At 55.7% G+C, this 16,903-nt stretch overlaps 2 protein-coding genes and 1 long non-coding RNA gene across 6 annotated transcripts; 2 read left to right on the top strand and 1 right to left on the bottom strand.

The window, feature by feature from the left end:
* Nucleotides 1-236: 236 nt before the first annotated feature.
* LOC142414271 (uncharacterized) lies at nucleotides 237-1,365 on the bottom strand. Its single transcript, XR_012777003.1, has 2 exons — nucleotides 1,049-1,365; nucleotides 237-408 (listed from the first exon to the last, which is right to left on the bottom strand). It is a non-coding gene; the product is annotated as an uncharacterized LOC142414271 (long non-coding RNA).
* Nucleotides 1,366-3,893: 2,528 nt separating this feature from the next.
* On the top strand, nucleotides 3,894-9,171 carry LOC142414265 (putative methyltransferase DDB_G0268948). 4 transcript variants are annotated; one of them, XM_075511275.1, is made up of 7 exons: nucleotides 3,894-3,967; nucleotides 5,442-5,570; nucleotides 5,839-5,999; nucleotides 6,322-6,535; nucleotides 7,173-7,273; nucleotides 8,033-8,170; nucleotides 8,746-9,171. In XM_075511275.1, the coding sequence occupies exons 2-7, from the start codon at nucleotides 5,460-5,462 to the stop codon at nucleotides 8,855-8,857; spliced, it is 837 nt and encodes a 278-aa protein (XP_075367390.1). In that variant the 5' UTR covers nucleotides 3,894-3,967; nucleotides 5,442-5,459; the 3' UTR covers nucleotides 8,858-9,171. The 4 variants fall into 4 exon arrangements, with proteins under 4 accessions (XP_075367390.1, XP_075367388.1, XP_075367391.1 ...); XM_075511273.1 differs by lacking the exon at nucleotides 3,894-3,967 and adding an exon at nucleotides 4,251-4,333; XM_075511276.1 differs by lacking the exon at nucleotides 3,894-3,967 and adding an exon at nucleotides 4,666-4,794.
* Nucleotides 9,172-15,030: 5,859 nt separating this feature from the next.
* LOC142414663 (interferon lambda-3-like) lies at nucleotides 15,031-16,406 on the top strand. The gene is made up of 5 exons (XM_075512137.1): nucleotides 15,031-15,265; nucleotides 15,534-15,611; nucleotides 15,786-15,929; nucleotides 16,037-16,117; nucleotides 16,230-16,406. Exons 1-5 carry the CDS (start codon nucleotides 15,104-15,106, stop codon nucleotides 16,323-16,325), a joined length of 561 nt encoding a protein of 186 aa, XP_075368252.1. The 5' UTR covers nucleotides 15,031-15,103; the 3' UTR covers nucleotides 16,326-16,406.
* Nucleotides 16,407-16,903: the final 497 nt, after the last annotated feature.

Raw genomic sequence — 16,903 nt, 5'->3', positions numbered from 1 at the left:
AGCCTGCTGGTTACAGACTGTTTTGACTCCTTGGGGTGGTTATCACCTAAATACATGTTCCCCAAGCTCCAAGGCTGCTGGCCAGGAAGGAGAACCGTGTCAGCCCCATCCTGGATCAGCGTCCTGGTGATGGGGAGGTTGGCCCCAGCCCTCCTGCAGTGGCTGCTCAACCTTTCTGCCCGCCCTCTGGGTATCTTCCCTCCAGCGCGGTCCAGCAAAGAGCTGCTGAGTCAATCAAAGCTGAAATGAAATTTAATCAATTAAATTTGTAAATTAAATACAGCACCATGACAGGGCGATTTGCCTCCTCCTCCTTTAGCTCCGTGCCGCACACAATCCGTTTGCAGGATTCAGTGCCACAAGGCCAGCGCTGCGTAGGATGGGGCTGGGCATCTTCCACAGGTCGTGCTGAGGAGTCAGAGCGACGTCGGGTGAAATACAGCCCTGGACATCACCAGGGTGGACACAGCACATTCTTTGATACACGCACTGGGTCCAGATTTCTTTCCCCAGGATAATGTCTTGAGGCTCATTACAAGCAGTAATGATGGTGCCAGCACATGCGTCGTGACCCTGCTTGTCCCAGTTGCTCTTGGGGAATTGCCCGGTGTTCAAAATCTCTAAAAACGAGGCTGCTTATTTCATGCCACAGCGCTGCTTTGCCCAGATCTGAAGGTCGGTGTATCCCCTCCTTCATCTTCCTCCCACAGGCAGGGGCAGGATGCAGTGGTGGTGCCAAATTAAAAGCAGCAAGCCCATGTCTTGGCTGTGGGCTACAGAATTGCTGCGATTTTAAGGTCTATGTTTAGAGACCTGGCTAAAACTACCAGGAAAAAGGATTCAGGACTCACGTCGTCTACAAGAGGCCGAGTCTTGCAGCATCACCTCTACACAGCTGCCAGCAGCAGCGGGCAGAGACGTCCAGCCCAAGGAAAGGAGGGGAACAAGAAAACTATGAGTATCCCAAACCCCTTCAGGTGCTACACATCTTCTTGGCACATTGAGTTTAGCGAGATGTGGTTAAGTGGTTGTTCCTCTCCATCCGTACCTAGTAGCAACTACAGCAAAATCCACTCGTGGGGATGCAGCTGGCCAGAGCTGGACTTTTCCCTCTAATTCCTCTAGGTAGGTGTGGGAGGGCGACCTGGAGTGTTTTCCAGGTAGGGAATTATCCACAGAAAAGGTGGAGAATTGAACCCTTTGAGCAAGACATTTTGGAATTCTTTTAGTACTCGGAGCCTCCAAAATTGGGATATCCTCCGAAGGATGTAGCTCGGTGTATCTGGCAGCGTTTGAGCTCCATGGGCAGGATCCTATGGGCAGAGGCTGGCGTAGGAGTGGAGTAACCTGGAGGCGAGTGGGACACTGGCTTCACTGCAGAGAAGGAGGGTGGAAGGAGGGTGAATGACACATCATTAGGGAAAAAAGAAAACTCATTATGATTTTTCAAGCGGCCCAGTTAGAAAAGCAAAGGGCCAAGAGCTCCGGTGTCTGGGCTTAAGATACAGTCATGGAGAAAATAAACATGAATTCGTTTTCCATTTGAGAAATAGGTGTAATTAATTAGAAGGCTTTTATGAGTTTTCTAACAACTGTTTTGTAGCTGCAGGAAAAGAAGCTGGTTAAGAGTTCTCCAAGTGAAATCAGGGAAGATTTTTCTGCCAGAAGGTTATTGCTGGGGACGGCATGAACGCAATCACAGAGCCAGGCTTGCTCCTAGAGTGACATTGGTATAAAACGGAGCAGCTCTTCCCCACTGGCACCAAAACAAGGTAGGAGGGGAAAGGAAATCTTCAGAACTATCAAAGCATCTGCTTAAGGTGATGTCAGGTGTTTTGTTTTCACAAGGCAGCACTGTTTCCCTTGGATGTCAGGTCATTACACTGAGAAAAAGAATTCAGTATAATATTTACTGCCGTGCGGTGAAATGAACCACAATAAGAGAAACAAAATGGCTTTTTCCATGTCAAGATGAGACATTTTGGCTCTGCGGAAATGAGAGCGCCGTTGGTGAAAAACACTGACAAGTGATGCAGGAAGACTGACAGGAGTCTCATTTGGGCTTTTTTCCCCAAAATGGATTGATTTTTTTTTTTTTTATAAATTTCAGACTGAGATGCATTCCCAATGAAAAAAAAACCCCAAAGATCTCTCTGGAAATGGTCCGAGCGGCTGCAGTGAAACCCCAGCGGCCGAGCGGGGAGGACGGCTGCATACCCGGACTGCCACAGAAGGTGAGGACACGGCGCAGGCTGCGACTGCCAGCGGCAGAGGAGCACGGGGAGGTGTCAGCAGCACTCATGCGAATACCTCTCTATTGCCCAAGGACAGGAATGGATCTCCTGGCCATAGATGAGGTTAGGGCTTAGCTTGCTGATGCTGTTTGGAAAAGCAAAGGTCTGGGAACCGGTTTGCCACTGCAGTCTGCAGCACAAAGGTGGGGAGGAGACAAGACTTTAAAGAGAGCAGGTGTGGAGGGATGCCAGCATCTTATGTTCTCTTTTTCTGCTAAGGTTGGAGTTTGGAGGTCTGGACCCTGTTGATTTTGGACCTGAAATTGATTCAGGACCCTGTTATATAATTTAAGTCCGCAGGGCCTGTAGGCTTGGGGAAGGAGTTTGTGGGAAGAACCCAGGGTGCTTCAGTATTCCTTAAAGCCCCCTGACTTAATACGTGGGCTGGTAGGGAAGATGGACGGTGTCTGATTCTCTGTGCCAGGGGTATAACTCATATTAGGGCTAAGGCCCGGCAATCCAAAGGCTGAGGAGACCAATTTATTGCTGCATGGTGCAGGGCCATCGGAGATTAGCTGTCACCTGGGGAATATAGATAGGTCTAGAGTTGGGGTAGGAAATCAAAGGCAGCTAAATCCCGTGTGCCAAAAGCTGGGAGAGCTTAGAAAAGGGCTGGTGCAATTTGCAGCCCATGCCCTGGAGTGTTTTCCAGGTAGGAAATTATCCACAGAAAAGGTGGAGAATTGAACCCTTTGAGCAAGACATTTTGGAATTCTTTTAGTACTCGGAGCCTCCAAAATTGGGAGATCCTCCGAAAGATGTAGCTCGGTGTATCTGGCAGCGTTTGAGCTCTGTGGGCAGGATCCTATGGGCAGAGGCTGGCGTAGGAGTGGAGTAACCTGGAGGCGAGTGGGACACTGGCTTCACTGCAGAGAAGTGAAGAACTGCAGAAGAACTTCACTTCACCTTTTTTTTTTACTGTAGGCATTTGGTCTCAGCTGTAGCCAGAGGATAATCAGTTAAATATCATCTGTGAGATGATATTTATCGCCCCTGAGAGCAGCCCGTGCTATGGGGACCTCAGAGTCAGGAAAAGAGCAGGTGGCTGAAGCCCGGGACGCATCCCTTCCCATATGCATTCATGCTCTCAGCAATGTACAGGTAAAATTAGGGTATCTAAACCCTGAAGAGGCTGGACTCTTGCCAGATGCTGCAGGACACTGCGGGTTATGAAACATGGGGGGCTTTGGTGCTTGTGTTGTACTTTCTCTTGGTGCAGAGATGTATCCCGGTACAATTAAGCAGCAGGTGACCCAAATGAAATACTCAGGACACAAGCCCAGCAACCTCAACCCGTGCTTTGATTCATCAAACCACTCCAAGGTGGCCTCCGTCTTCAGCCCCTGGATAAGTTCCACTGCTTTACCTTAAAATTAAGATGGGCTTAAAGGCTGTGCTAATTAGCACAGATTCACAAGCTCTGGGCAAAAGGCAAACTGAAGTGAGTGGGCTTCAGGTGACCCGTGGCTCTGCTGGCTTCAGCTGTGTGTAATAAGCATTACTCTCGTGTGCGGAGGGGTAAAATCCTGCCCCAAAGCAGGGAGGGGCTTTGCCTGGTCCTTAAATACCAACGCTCCCTGCTCTTCAAGGTGGTGCTGGGGTTGTGTGGGCTCTATTTGCGGCTCTCCTCTTTCTGCCGGACAACAGGAGGGACCCGAGCGCAGCCGGCCCCCGTGAGTATGGCTGTGGGTGCCTGCGGCGTTTGAATCCCGTTCTCCCGCTGCTTCGCAGCCTCTGCTGGCCTCGGCATCCGCTTCCCGGCGGGGCCGGGCTGCGAGCAGCCCCTACCCCGCGGGCGCTTTGAAAGCTGTCGTTAATTAATAACCACGGAGACCGCGTAAAGGCGAAGGCCCCGCTCTCGGGCTCCAGGGCCCGGCTGGGGTGCAGGCCCTGGAAGCGGTCTTCCAGTCCCCGCTGCCCGGGCCGCGGGGGCAGCAGGCGGGGCGGGCGCTGCCCTCCCCTTGTCCCGGCCCCACCCCCGGAATTCCGAACTGGGAGCTGCCGGCGCCGGGAGCAGCAGCGGGCGGGGGCTGCAGGCGGTGAGAGGAGGGGTGAAGCTGCCGGGGGGGGGCTCGCTGGTGGGAGAAGGCCCACGGGAAGCACCTGGCGGAGTCCCCTCCGAAGAGGGCTCCGGCGGGGCTGCTGGCAGCGCCTGCGCCGCTCCCTAGCTCAGCATCTCCTCTCGCACCGCACGATCCGGTAGCCCTTTGATGCCCGCTGTCGGAGATTCGCCCGCCGCTCGAGAAACCTCCCCGCTGCTGCATCGCTGCACCCCTCTGCCCCCCTTGCTGGCCGCGGGGGTGCGGTTGCCCGCCAGCCGAGGCAGGGAGCCCTTCTGGCGGGCCCGCGGAGCCGCCGCCTCGGCCAGCGCCTGCTCGGCCGCCGGCATAAACAGGATGCGGCCGGGGGCTTCCGGGGCGGGGCGGGCGGAGCCGCTGCCGGCAGCCGCTGGGCCTCGGCCCGTGGGCCCCTGCCCGCCGGCTGCGGGGCGGCCTGGGGGGTAAATGGCTGGGTAAGCGGGGAGCGAACGCCGCGTCCGTGGGAGCAGGGCTGATGGCCGGCGGGCGGGGGGCCTGAGGGGGCCTGCGGGCCGGGCGTGGGGCTGGGCGAGGGCGTTAAGGGGACTCTGGACTTAAAGGAGACGGCTGGGCGCTTCTGGGGCAGGAAGGGGTGAAAAAATACCGGGTGGGGCAGAAAGCGCAGGGTGGACTTGCTGTGACTGTGTTGCTAATGCTAACACATGGATTTCCTTTAAAAAAACAAAACAAACTGTTCTGCTATTAGTTTTTCTGAGGCTCTGCTCAGTCCCTCCCCCAAATCAGATATTCTAGCTGTAATGGTGATTTTTTTTTTTTCAGAAGGCACCCAGGTGGGTGGGAAAGCAAAGGAGTATGGAGAAGAAGGGTTTAAAAACCTAGAAAGCTTGTCCTTGTCAGACATCGCTGGTTTTCTTCTGCAATTAGCTTATACCTGTAGGAGGGATGCTTGGAGAGCAGGTTCATGCTCGCTTGCTGGAGCCTCACGGGGGCAAAGTCCTCCCTGGGCCCCTGCCAGGAACCGGAGACTTTAGCGCCTGCGGTTACACGCTGAGGAGGCAGGAGGAGTTTGGTCCTGTGGTGACAAACCCGGCTTGCTGCCTCCTCCCAGGTGCCAGGTCACACAAGCATGGCTGCCCAGATGTTTGAGGGGAGAGGGCACGCGGCCGTCTACCAGAAATACAGGTTTGCACCGGGCAAAGAGCTGCAGCAAACCATCCTTGCCTACCTGCAGGAAAAGGTGAGTGGGGTATGGCCAGGCTGTAGGAAAAAATGGGGTAGTAGTATTTGGGGGTAGTAGTATTTGTGCTGCTGGGAGTGTTACCTTGCTTGGTGCCACAGGGAAGAATAAATCAATAGGGCTCGGGTCAAGATGCAGGCACAGAAGAGCCTTTCCACGGGCTGTGCCGTGCCGAGGCTGTTCCTCTGTGGGCGCTGGGGGAAGGAATGGGGTAAAAGCACAGAAATTGGGTGGCTGCCCACTGAGACGCATCCGTTCCTCCCTGCAGAGGGCAAACCCTGCTGAGCTGGTAGTGGATGTCGGCTGCGGGTCCGGACAAGGCACCCGCTTCCTTGCCGAGCACTTCAAGAAGGTGGTGGGAACGGACATCAGTGAAGCGCAGATCCAGGAGGCCAGGGATGCCCCCTCCACGCCCAATGTCTCCTACCTGTGAGTGTTGGGGCAGCAAGCTCAGCCGAAGGCAAAACTCAGGTCCTCGCAGGGAGGTGGTGTTTTGTGAGTATGAGTGTTCTGAGAGCCAGCTGGCACCAAAGAAAATCCCCTTTGGTGGGATTCCTGGTGTGAATGGGCATTATCCTAGATTTACAGTAGCCATGGTCTTGCATCCCAAATGGTCATCATCGACTCCAAAAAAACGCCCACTGACTTCATGTCCTACTCCCTAATTCTCCTTTTTACTAATTCTCTAATTTACTAATTCTCCCTAACTTCTACTTTCCTTAATTATACTTTTTTTCCTGCCCCCTTCCAGTGTGTGCCCTGCAGAGGAGCTGCCATTCGAGGATGCCTCGGTGGACATCCTGACTTCATTTACGGCCGCACACTGGTTTGAGATCGAGAAGTTCATGAGAGAAGCAAACCGAGTGGTTAAACCCGGTGGTTGCGTGATCCTCAGCACCTACACTGTGGACATGAGTCTGCGCTATGGAAATAGCTCTGAAAAGCTGACCAAAGTCTTCAGGGAGGTGAGGTGATGAAACCTAAACCTTGGGGCTTCCCCTCCTGGTCTGGGCAGGGGGAAACGTGTAGTATGTGGATGCAGAGAGGAAAGTCATGGGCTTGGGGGGTACGACTAGAGGACTGCTATTACAGGATGGGGCGGAGGGATGGTTAAATACAAGGATGAGGTTGAGATGGGGTGTTAGTGGTTCCCACACAGTGCTGGGGCTGGCTGGATGAGAAGAGGGACATTAGGACTGATGGGGGAGACTTCAGTGTGGCGAGAAGGGCTGCAGAGCAGATTTGGGGGGCTGGTATCATCAAAGAGACTTCTCCTGTCACCCTGATCACAGTGAGAAGAATGGGAAGTAGAAACTGTTTGGAAAAAGGTTGTCTTGACAAAGAGTGTTTTAACAACTTGCTAAAAGGAGACTTTCCACTATGAGTAACAGCAGTGTAGAGGACAGGATCCTTATCTCCATAATAAAATAGCATCCTTGAATTCTTGACACTGAGCAAGATTTTGGTGAATTTTAATGCAAGGAGTATTTAAAAAGTACATGTATGAATGCATCAGAGCTAGGGCAAAGCAAACCTGAGTTAAGTGGAAACTGAGAGCTTCAAGTGGTTTTGTGTTTGTTTCTTAATCTGCTGTCTTTACAGTCCTGGGACCTGCTTTTAAAATACTCGCATAATAGAATAAAACTCGTCTTGGAAGACTACAAAGAGATCTTTGAGGCCTTGCCATTTCCAGACAAGAAGAGGTGAGCAGAAACTCCTCGGTGCAGCACCAGGAGTGGATAGAGGTGTGGTGCCTCTGCTCTCCCCCAGGGCTGCTCTGCCACTGGCCCAGCGAGGACACAGGGGAGCTGGGTTTGCCGGAGCCGGTAGCTGCTGGGTTTCAGCAAATGCCTTTGCATCGTGGCAGAGCCATGTGGCTGCGTTTCCACTCGATTGGATTTAATGCAGCTCTGTGTTGGGCCAGCAAGTATGGTCTAGGGGGCTGCAAGGACCCTTCCTGCTCAAGGCAGAATTGGGTTAGGGTTGTTTTTTTTGTTGGTTTATGATAATTTGAGGCTTCTGGGAAGATCACTTAATGGATGAAGGGGAAAACTGGAGAGAGAGAAAGAACCTGCCCCAGACCTCCAGGTAGCCAGCGCCTGCCTCCCCACCAAGGCATGGGGCAGGGACTGACTCTGCAAGCAAAAAGGATGCGTTGGCAGCGGTGTTGCAGAGGTGTTGGTGTTCCAGCTCCTGGAGGAGAACAGGCTCTGCGGGTACGTCTGTATGGAAGGGGCTGTTCAAGTCACAGGCTATGTTAGATAGTCCCTGGACCATCTCTGCTTCTCCAGTAGTGCATCAGTTAGAGCTCCTGACCCACCAAATGCCATGATTGGATGTTTCCATCTGTTGGACCTTTGATAGTGTCAAATTTTTCACCACCACCTCAATCTGTTGTGCTTGTTCCACTGCCTTTGAGATGTACCTTGCCAATGCTTCTTTCTTCCCTGTCTCCCTTCTAGAATCACTGATATCTTTGACAAAATTCCCATGACGGTTGCTGGTGTGGTTGGTTACCTGGAGTCTGTCTCTCCATATCAAGTCTATATGAAGAATGACCCTGAAGCTGCCAAATCCCTCCTCCAAGAGACTGAAAAGAGGTGAGGAAAAAACCACTTGGGAAAACAAGCAGGACACGGAAGAGCCCTCTTACACAGTGGATGAAGAGTGAGGTTGAGGGGACCCCTTCAAAGCTAGAAATGAGCTGTTCCCTCCTTCCCCCCAGGTGTGGATGGATACTTGTCAGGTCAAACAGCAGATCCTCAGCTGCTCACAGCACAACTGACCTCAGTTGGAGTCAGTTGAGTTAAACTTTAAGTCCTTGTAGCTGTATGGTGTTCTTGCACTGATATAGCCATGTAGGTCTCATGTCAGAGGTATCTTGAGTTTCTTTGCCTGGCCCTTGATTAGCAGAGGTGAGGAAAGATGCAACTGTCAATGTTTTTAACTGAGGTGTGGCAAGGGCCTGCCACAATGCTGGTGAGGGAAGGGCAGGCATCCATGTGCCTCCAAATTCGTTCATTGACCCGAACAACCCTTGTGTGCGTGTTGGATGTGTTGCTGCCTCCTGCATCTGCCATCAGGACCTCTGTGCTTTGGGTGGATGAGACCTATCTCTGGTTGTGGATGCCACCCCATGGCAGGTGTGAGACCCTTCCTCTGCTTCTTGTTTCAGGATGCTGGAGACAATGGGAGTTTCTTCTCGTGAAACCCCAGTGGAGTTCTGGGTGAGGCACGTCTGTGTGCTGGGGTGCAAGGAGACAGTGAAAGGAAAACCCTTGTCCTGATCTGATGCTGGAAGGGAAGAAAAAAGTGGGTTGTCTCAATACCCCACTTGTAACCACCCTTATTCCATGGGAAGATTGATGCTGACTTTGGCAATTTAAAATTTTGATCTTCTGTGGAAAGCAGACATGGGTTTATGCCTGCTCTTGGGTTCCTGTCCACTTTGGTCCCCCAGTCTGCCCAGTGGTGTTCCCTCAGCACTGGAAGGGTCCAGTTTCACACTGGTGGTTGGATTGCACATGAGGCTGAGAATCACAGTAACAGCTGAGAACCTTGCTGTATTTCTTAATAATAATAAAAAAGCTGAGAAAAAGTTGCTTGTGGTTCCTCTTCTTAAGAGAGGCTGTAGAGCACCTGCTGGGGTGGGAATAACTGCACTTCATGGGTGTTGCTTACCTAGGCCCTGAGTGGCCTTCTCTTTTGTGGGGTAGGTGGGGTTTAGGTAGAAAGGGCTATTTGCCCCTTTCCCTGCCCAGGCTCGGCTAGGAGCTGTGTGCGTGCTGTCTTTGAAGGCCAAGCTGGAAAGGGGCTGTTCTCACCCATACGTGACCCCATCCCTGATGTTTTGCTGGCTGGTACAGGCGTATCGGCAGCTTATCTACCCCAGGTTTGCCCATCGCTGTGCTGGCACCACTGCTTTGGCCCTCACGAGGTTACTCACTGTTGGCACAGCTCAGGAGCCTTTCCGGGATCGCTGCCAGGGGAGCAGGTTTGCTCTCCCTTTGGTCCCAGCCTGCTATCGCTCACCCGTGCTGCAAAGGCAAGATTAGTGGCTGCATTTTGGGGAGGGGCAGATGGAGGCAAAGGGGTTCAAAGCCAGATGCAGCCCAGCACGGGTCCCCTCCTGTTTGCTTTCTGGAGGCTTTAAGTTCAGGTGCAGCCTCTGCAGGGACCTTTCCCTTTCCTGTAATTCCTGCCCCGGGCAAGAAGGCTGCCCTGATGCCATAGGGAAGGCTGTGGCTTCACTCTTACACCTTGGTGTGTTATTAGGGAAGAGGGAAGTGATGCCTCTGCCCCCTCCCCACCACAGAGTGCACCTGGAGGGAGGCTTATAGGGGCTGGAGTTGCTTCAGCTGTGGTCCTGGGGTTCTCAGGTATGGTCCTGCCATGGGTGCAGAGACTGAGCCTCCTTAACCTGGTGAAGGTGCTTGACCCTGGGCATATCCCCATCAGGGTCATGGAGTGCTGGTTTGGCTTGTGCAGGGTGGGGGGCAAAGGCTTTGACCCTGCTTGGTGGGGTCCCAGGAGGACAGCTATGGGGAGGAAAGCCCAGCGCTGATGCTAGGCTGGTCTCTGTGGCCATGTCTTGGAGAAGACCTTGTTGACTGGTGATGCTGGATCAAGCCCTGCTGCAGGTCACTAGTGAAGAGGCTGCAGTGGGTGCATGTGGGTTGTGGTTGGGTGAGCAGCACCCATAAAAACCTCCCTTGCTGGGCAAGGATGGGGCTGGTGGCTTGTCATCTCCTGAAGAAGCACTAGAGGTCTCTCCCTGCCCGGGACTGCACCGGATGACAGAGCTCCTGGGAGGTGGGTGGCCTGTATGGCTGCCTTGGCCGGGGAAGCCCCAGCGTGCTTGCTGGGCTTGTCCTGGTGAGGTGCATTCCCACAGCTGTGCCTGGGCAGGGAGATGTCCCCAGGGAAGGGACACCCCGTGTCCCTATGGTGCTGGCACACAGGCTGGGGGGAAAAAGTGCTTGTTTGGGGTTTTTTTTTTCCTCACTTTAAGTTTAAAACAGTCTGTTTAAATCTGCTTGCTAATTAACTTTGCAATTAAGGGCCCTTCCCTCCCTGGCGTCAGGGGGAAGCTCAGCCCATGCCCCAGGATGATGCAGTGGGTGACAGGCTGTGATGTAACACCAGGGATTGCACCACCAACGTGCTCGGGCACGGCGTTGGCAGTGCGAGGCACGCAGAGCGGCACAAACCAGCCCGCCGCGGCTGCTGCAGATTGCATGTGCCAAGAGGTGGTGAAGGGTTATGGGGTGTGTAGTGGGGCCGGCAGCGCTTCGGTGGCACTGAGACCCCAGGCCAGTGAGGATGGGGCCAGTGATGGCTGCCAAGTGGAGGCCACCTGATGTCCCCTGCCCTCGTGCCGTGGGGCCGTGGGTAGGGCTCCTGCACAGCATCCAGGTTGGCTGGCTTTTTTTTAAAGCTGGCTTTTTGGGGCTTTTTTTTCCTTTTTTTTCCTGTTTCTTTTCCAAGACCAGCAACTTGAGCATGAGCCGGTTCTTCCCAAATGAGCTGACCGGCTCCAAAAGGGGTTGGGAAGGAGAGAGCTGCGCTCCTCCTTGCCACCCTGCTCCAGCGGCATGGCTTGTGGCCAAGGCTTTTCCATGCTCATGCCACGCAGCAGCTGATGAGTCATGGGGCGATTGCCTCACCCGGTCCCGGTGCTAACTCTGCCCGCAGCTCTGCCTGTTTTCGCTTTCCTTATCGCACCTGGGACCTCCCGCGCACCTGGGATTTCTTGCTCTGACCGAGTTCCAGTGGCTCCAGCTTGCTGGGCTATGGGGATCCGAGGAGGGGGCTCCATCATCGCCACCTGTGCCGCATTCCCAGCATGGTGCCGTTTGCAGTTGGGGCTGGAGCAATGACTGCCATGGATCCCCAGCGCCCTGCAGACCCTACCGGGCATGGCGTAGTGTCCCCAGCCCGTGCCGCTTTGGGGGACCCTCCGCTGTCGTGGCAGGAGCCAGCACTAGGGCAGTTTGGAGGAGCCGTGCCGAATGCAGCCAGGCTTTGCTGACTAGGCTGGGGACCGGAGTACGGTGGAGCGCGGCATTGCCGTGTAAGATGCTTGCCGGTGTGCCGATTCCCAGGATGGCAAGAGCATATCCCATCAGGGAAAAGCCCTTGCTGCTGCTCAGCCAGGCACCCACAGGCTCGGCTACGGCTGGCGGCAAGTGAGGCGCAAACACCTGAGCAAAGCGCCCAGGAGATCTTCAAGCCTTCATCACAGCCACTCTAAGTGCCGGGAGGCTGCGCAGGTGGCCCCGGCTTCCCTGCTCGGCTTTCACTTTTCCTTTGCTGCTTCGGGATCTCCTTTCGCCTGTGCAAAGACATGAGGTTTCGCTTTACTTCTCCAACCACAGATGATACCCAGGAGATAAAAGCTGCAGTGACAGGGAAGAGGAGCCAAAGGAGCCAGGCCCTGCAGGGATGTGATGCTGCTCCGGGACCTGATGGGTCACCCGAGAGTGTCCCCAGTGCCATCCTCGCCTGGGGCCAGCCTCATACGGGGCGATCTTCCAGCCCCCTTCTGGGAGCACAGGCTGCAGATGGGGCCATTCCAGCACAGCAGGCACTGGACATCACCATCTGGGTGCTGGGGACCCTGCCCCAGCCCTGCTGGCAGCCACTGGAGATCCCAACCTGGGTGCCAGAACACCCCAGTCTGGCTCGTACCTTGGTCTGGAGGAGGAAACACCCCATCGTGCCTCTCCTGCGAACCCCATGGGCTCCACCCCGAGGCAGCACTGGGACCCCCGCTCCCTCCTGCACCAGGGGCCGCGTTTATTTTGACATCCATTGGGATTTTCTGCTAAGGCGCTGTCTATTCCAGCTGAGCGGTGCCCCGCTTGGGCGACGTACGTGAAGTTATTTATGCTGGCTTGGGCTTTTATTTCATAGTTGTATTGATCGTGAACTTGTTGCATTGAATAAAAATTATTCTTCTAAATCTGTGCATTTCTTTAATGGGAGAGAAAGGAAAGCCAGTGCCGTTGTCCTGTCTGCTGAGAGTGCAGATGAAGGACCTGAGCCCTGGCTGGGGCTCGGGCTTTCAATTACTGATCTCGCACAACCTGCCGCAGGGGGGGAGGCTGGCGTGGGAGCCCGGACCGGCAGCGATGTCCCTGACTTGCTGTGAAGGGAAACCCTGTGCCCACCTCACTACTGGGCTTTGGCACTGTGTTTTGCTGTCCTGGCTTTTCTCCAAGCTGTATCTCCATCTGGTTTGGTCAAAGCCAAGATAGCCGCTGCCCCAGCCACACTGCTCCCCCCCCCCGCTGTCTCTGCTCCTCTTCACCTCTGCTGTGGTTCTCCAGGGAAGACCTGAGCTCTCCGAGATGCTGCTGGAGCAGGGGAAGGGCTCAAGGAGGGGGGGACAGATCCTGCGGGTCAACAACCAGTCCTGCTTAACCTCTTCATTAATGATCCAGCGTACCAAGTTCACTGAGGACACCAAACTGGGAGGAGTGGGTGACACACTAGAGGGTTGTGGTGCTGTCCAGAGGGACCTCGACAAGCTGGAGAAATGGGCTGAAAGGAACATCGTGCAGTTCAACAACGAGAAGGGCAAAGTCCTGCACCTGGGAAAGAACAACCTCAGGCACTGGTATATGCTGGGACTGCCCAGCTGGAAAGCAGCTTCTCAGAAAAGGACCTGGGCGTGCTGGTGGACCCCAGGTTGACCATGAGCCAGAAACATGAAGGTGAAACAAAGAAGGTGAACGGTGTCTGGGGCTGCACTAGGAGGAGTGTTTCCAGCAGGTCGAGGGAGGTGATCCTTCCCCTACTCAGCACTGGTGAGACCACCCCTGGAGTGCTGGGTCCAGTTCTGGGCTCCCCAGTGAAAGAGAGACGTGGACATACTGCAGAGAGTCCAGCAAAGGGCAATGAAGATGATGAAGCATCTGGAGCATCTCTCCTCTGAGGAAAGGCTGAGAGAGCTGGGGCTGTTCAGCCTGGGGAAGAGGAGGCTCAGGGGGATCTTGGTGGTGCCTACTGACAGGACAGCAGACAACGGGCACAACCCGAACCACGTGAAAGTCCATCTGACTGCAAGAAAACACTTTTTTACTATAAAGGTGGTGGGTGAAGCACTGGCACAGGTTGCAGAGAGGCTGTGGAGTCTCCATCCTTGGAGATATTCGGAACTGGACAACGTCCTGGGCAACCTGCGCCAGCTGACCCTGCTACAGCAGGGGTTGGACTGGCCGATGTCCAGAGGTCCCAGCCCACCTCCACGACTCGGCACAGCACATCCGTGCCTCTCTGCCCACCCGTAGGTGTATCTTTCCACAGCCTTGTGCAAGAACTTTTCTCGTTTGCTCGGGCTCCCTGAAGTCAGTAGTTTGTTGACAAATATGAACGTTAAAAACTGGGTCCTTCTGGAGCAGTGTCCTTCTATGGCCACCATGTGAGGCACCGCAAAGTGCATTTATGGCTGTTGCTGCGTTACTGTGTATTTGGTTTTTTAGATACGGGCATTGCCCTCATTTTCTATATTTAATGCTTGATGAATGCATGGAACTAAAAGCACAGCGATGATGATGGCTTCATGTCGCAGGAGGTCGCCTCGGGGGAAGGATGGGTTTTGCTGAATGGGGGCACCGTTCCAGCTGCCGGCGGAGAGATGTCCAGACACGATATTTGCATTTCCAGGCTAAACAGGAGCTCTGCCGCGGCTGGCGGGGGTGGCAGCCCCGCTCGTCTCCGGCAGCCTCCCTGCCCAACCCTGCATCCCACCTGGAAAATGCTAGGGGGTCTGCTTGCGCCCTTCCTCCCGCTTTTGTAGCCAGTCTGCTCCCCGAGGTTAACACACACGTGAAGAACGTGCCCGCAGCCTGCGCCGAGCAGGGCCCGCACTGGGCAGCGCCTGCGCCCGCCCGCTGCCTTCGCCCCCTCCCCGCCACGGCCCTTGCGCTGCGCTCCCGTGGGGAAACTGAGGCAGGACCTGCCGCCGCTCGGGGGGCACCCAACCCCCCCGCCCGCTGTCCCCGCTGCCCGGGGGGCTCCGGCAGCCTTCGGCGGGGCGCGGCGGCAGCGGCAGCGTCCCCGGCAGCTCCCCGGAGGGCCGCGGGCAGCCGAGCATCCCCCGCTCCCGGCGAGGGGCGGCGGGGCGGGCGGCGGGGCGGGCGGCGGGAGGCGGGCGCGGCCCACACCTGCCGCACCTGCGGGCAGCGGGATTCCCTCCGCCGCTTTCGCTTTCCTCTTTCCCGAGCCGCCAGGCTGCGGATTTTCCTGCTAACCTGAAAGCGCAAACCCGGGGCAAGGCGGCATAAAAGCCGGGGAGATGGGGCAGCCGGGCAGCCGCGGCGAGGGAGGCGAAGCAGCTCCCCGGGACCGGCCGCCAGCCCCGCAGCCGAGCGAGCCACCCGCGGCAGCGCCGACGGGCATCTCCCCATCGGGCGTTTAGCAGGTCCCAGATCCGGCCCGGAGCGCTCCGCTTCGTCCTCTCCGGCTTCGTGCATCGCAGCCCCTTCGCCCCATCGCAACCCGCTCGCCAGCGGGCTCTCCTGGGCAAAATGCTGCGCCTCGGCTTCCCCCCGCTGCTGGCGCTGGTGCTGGGGGCCAGCCTCGGGGCCGCCTTCCCCCAGGGCACCCTGAAGAAGAGCTGCAGCCTGTCCAAGTACCAGTTCCTCCTGCCCCACGAGCTGAAGGCCGTGCAGAAGATGAAGGAGCAGTTTGTGAGTACCGCTGGCGGCGGGGGGCTGCGGGCTGGCGGGGGGCTCGGCAGAGGGGATGCCGAATTCGAGACCCCGAGTGACGAGGTGGATGTTTGCTGCAGCGGTTTGGGGATGAGGAGGACGTCTTCCAAGGGAGTTTGGGGACAAGAAGGATGCTGGGCCAAATCTTGTCCTGCTTTCAAACCCCTCCGGGCTGACCGGGGCCGCACAACATCGCCAAAAGTCGAGATGACAGTTTTTCAATCTCTCTCTTGGCTTATGCCTGCAGGAGGACATCATGCTGCTGTCGGACCGCAAATGCAACACCAGGCTTTTCCATCGGAAATGGAACACGGCAGAGCTGTCGGTAAGAGGCAGGCGACGCTGTAAAGAGGGGGTACACCACCCCTCCAGCTGGGACCTCCCGTCAGCCGGTCCCACCGCCATCCGCACCCCCGGGCAGGTCTTCGAGACCCCCGTCCCCCAGCCCGCGGCCAGCCCTGGCGCTTTGGGTCCCTAACCGGGATGCTCCCGCCCGCAGGTGCCCGACCGAGTGATGCTGGTGGAAGCCGAGCTGGACCTCGCCACCGCCATGCTGGGGCTCCCCGCCACCCCCAGCTTCGCCGAGACGCGCCAGCGGCCCCTGGCTTTCCTCACCCAAGCCCGGGAGGACCTGCGAGACTGCGTGAGTGCCCCCCAAAACCCGCTGGCCCCATGCTGGCTCAGCGGCCCCGGTGCAGGGGGCAGCACCGCGGGGCATCGCAGGTCCTCACGCAGCTGCTTTCCTTGCAGATGGCCACGGAGGCTCCGTCGCATCAGCCCTCCGGGAAACTGCGGCACTGGCTGCAGAAGCTGCAGACGGCCAAGAAAACAGTAAGTCAGGCCAGCAGGGCGAGGGGGTTTCGGGGTGTTAGCGACCGCACGGCTGCGCGGGGCCCGCTGCACCCCGTCTGCGGTGCTAACCCATCCCTTCTCCCCATTGCAGGAGACCACTGGCTGCCTGGAGGCCTCCGCCATCCTCCACCTCTTCCAAGTGCTCAACGACCTGCGGTGTGCGGCCCTCCGGGAGCAATGCACCTAGCCCCCGCCGGCAGCGTGGCCAGCGTGGCACAGCGCTCACCGGCCCCAAAGGATGCCCCGAGGACCGGGAAAAATGTTTTTTTTTATTGCATCGCTGGATTGTATTTCCTATTTAAGCATTTTTCTTATTTATGTGAGCTCAGGGAGCAATTTTTTTTCCACAGACTTTTAAATTATTGTGTATTTATAAATGGCTTGGGAGGAGGTAAAGAACTGCCATTCCTGAAACATGCTATGCAATGGGAATGAATGTATTTATTGGATATCTTTGTTTTGCTGGTTTTCAAAACACTGACTGTTTTTAAGGAAAACTATTTTTTTACCTGCTATTTATTACAGACTATATTATATATATTTGCCTGCATAAATTATTTTTTTTAAGTCCTATTTAATACGAAAAATAAAATAGATACCATAAACAGACAAGCTGCCATCATATGTTTTTACTCCGCTTTGCTATAATGTCATCCCTTCGGAAAAGCGAGTTATTGGGAGGGTGAGGGAGGACATCGGGGCGAATTTTGAGCATTGGAAAATCAGCAAACCTTTGGCACTCGTGTTCATCTCCAGCTGTCTGGG

The sequence above is a fragment of the Mycteria americana genome, chromosome 9 (genome assembly GCF_035582795.1).
Source record: "Mycteria americana isolate JAX WOST 10 ecotype Jacksonville Zoo and Gardens chromosome 9, USCA_MyAme_1.0, whole genome shotgun sequence".
Classification (NCBI taxonomy): Eukaryota; Metazoa; Chordata; class Aves; order Ciconiiformes; family Ciconiidae; genus Mycteria; species Mycteria americana.
The sequence above is the reverse complement of the archived record's forward strand: the minus strand, read 5'-3'. Positions and strand labels throughout refer to the sequence as shown.

Coding starts and splice junctions, on each gene's coding strand:
- LOC142414663 (XM_075512137.1), top strand. CDS start 15,104: ATGCTGCGCCTCGGCTTCCCCCCGCTGCTGGCGCTGGTGCTGGGGGCC. Junction 15,930..16,036: donor GGGAGGACCTGCGAGACTGC/GTGAGTGCCCCC, acceptor CTTTCCTTGCAG/ATGGCCACGGAGGCTCCGTC. Junction 16,118..16,229: donor TGCAGACGGCCAAGAAAACA/GTAAGTCAGGCC, acceptor TCCCCATTGCAG/GAGACCACTGGCTGCCTGGA.
- LOC142414265 (XM_075511275.1), top strand. CDS start 5,460: ATGGCTGCCCAGATGTTTGAGGGGAGAGGGCACGCGGCCGTCTACCAG. Junction 6,000..6,321: donor ACGCCCAATGTCTCCTACCT/GTGAGTGTTGGG, acceptor GCCCCCTTCCAG/TGTGTGCCCTGCAGAGGAGC. Junction 6,536..7,172: donor TGACCAAAGTCTTCAGGGAG/GTGAGGTGATGA, acceptor CTGTCTTTACAG/TCCTGGGACCTGCTTTTAAA.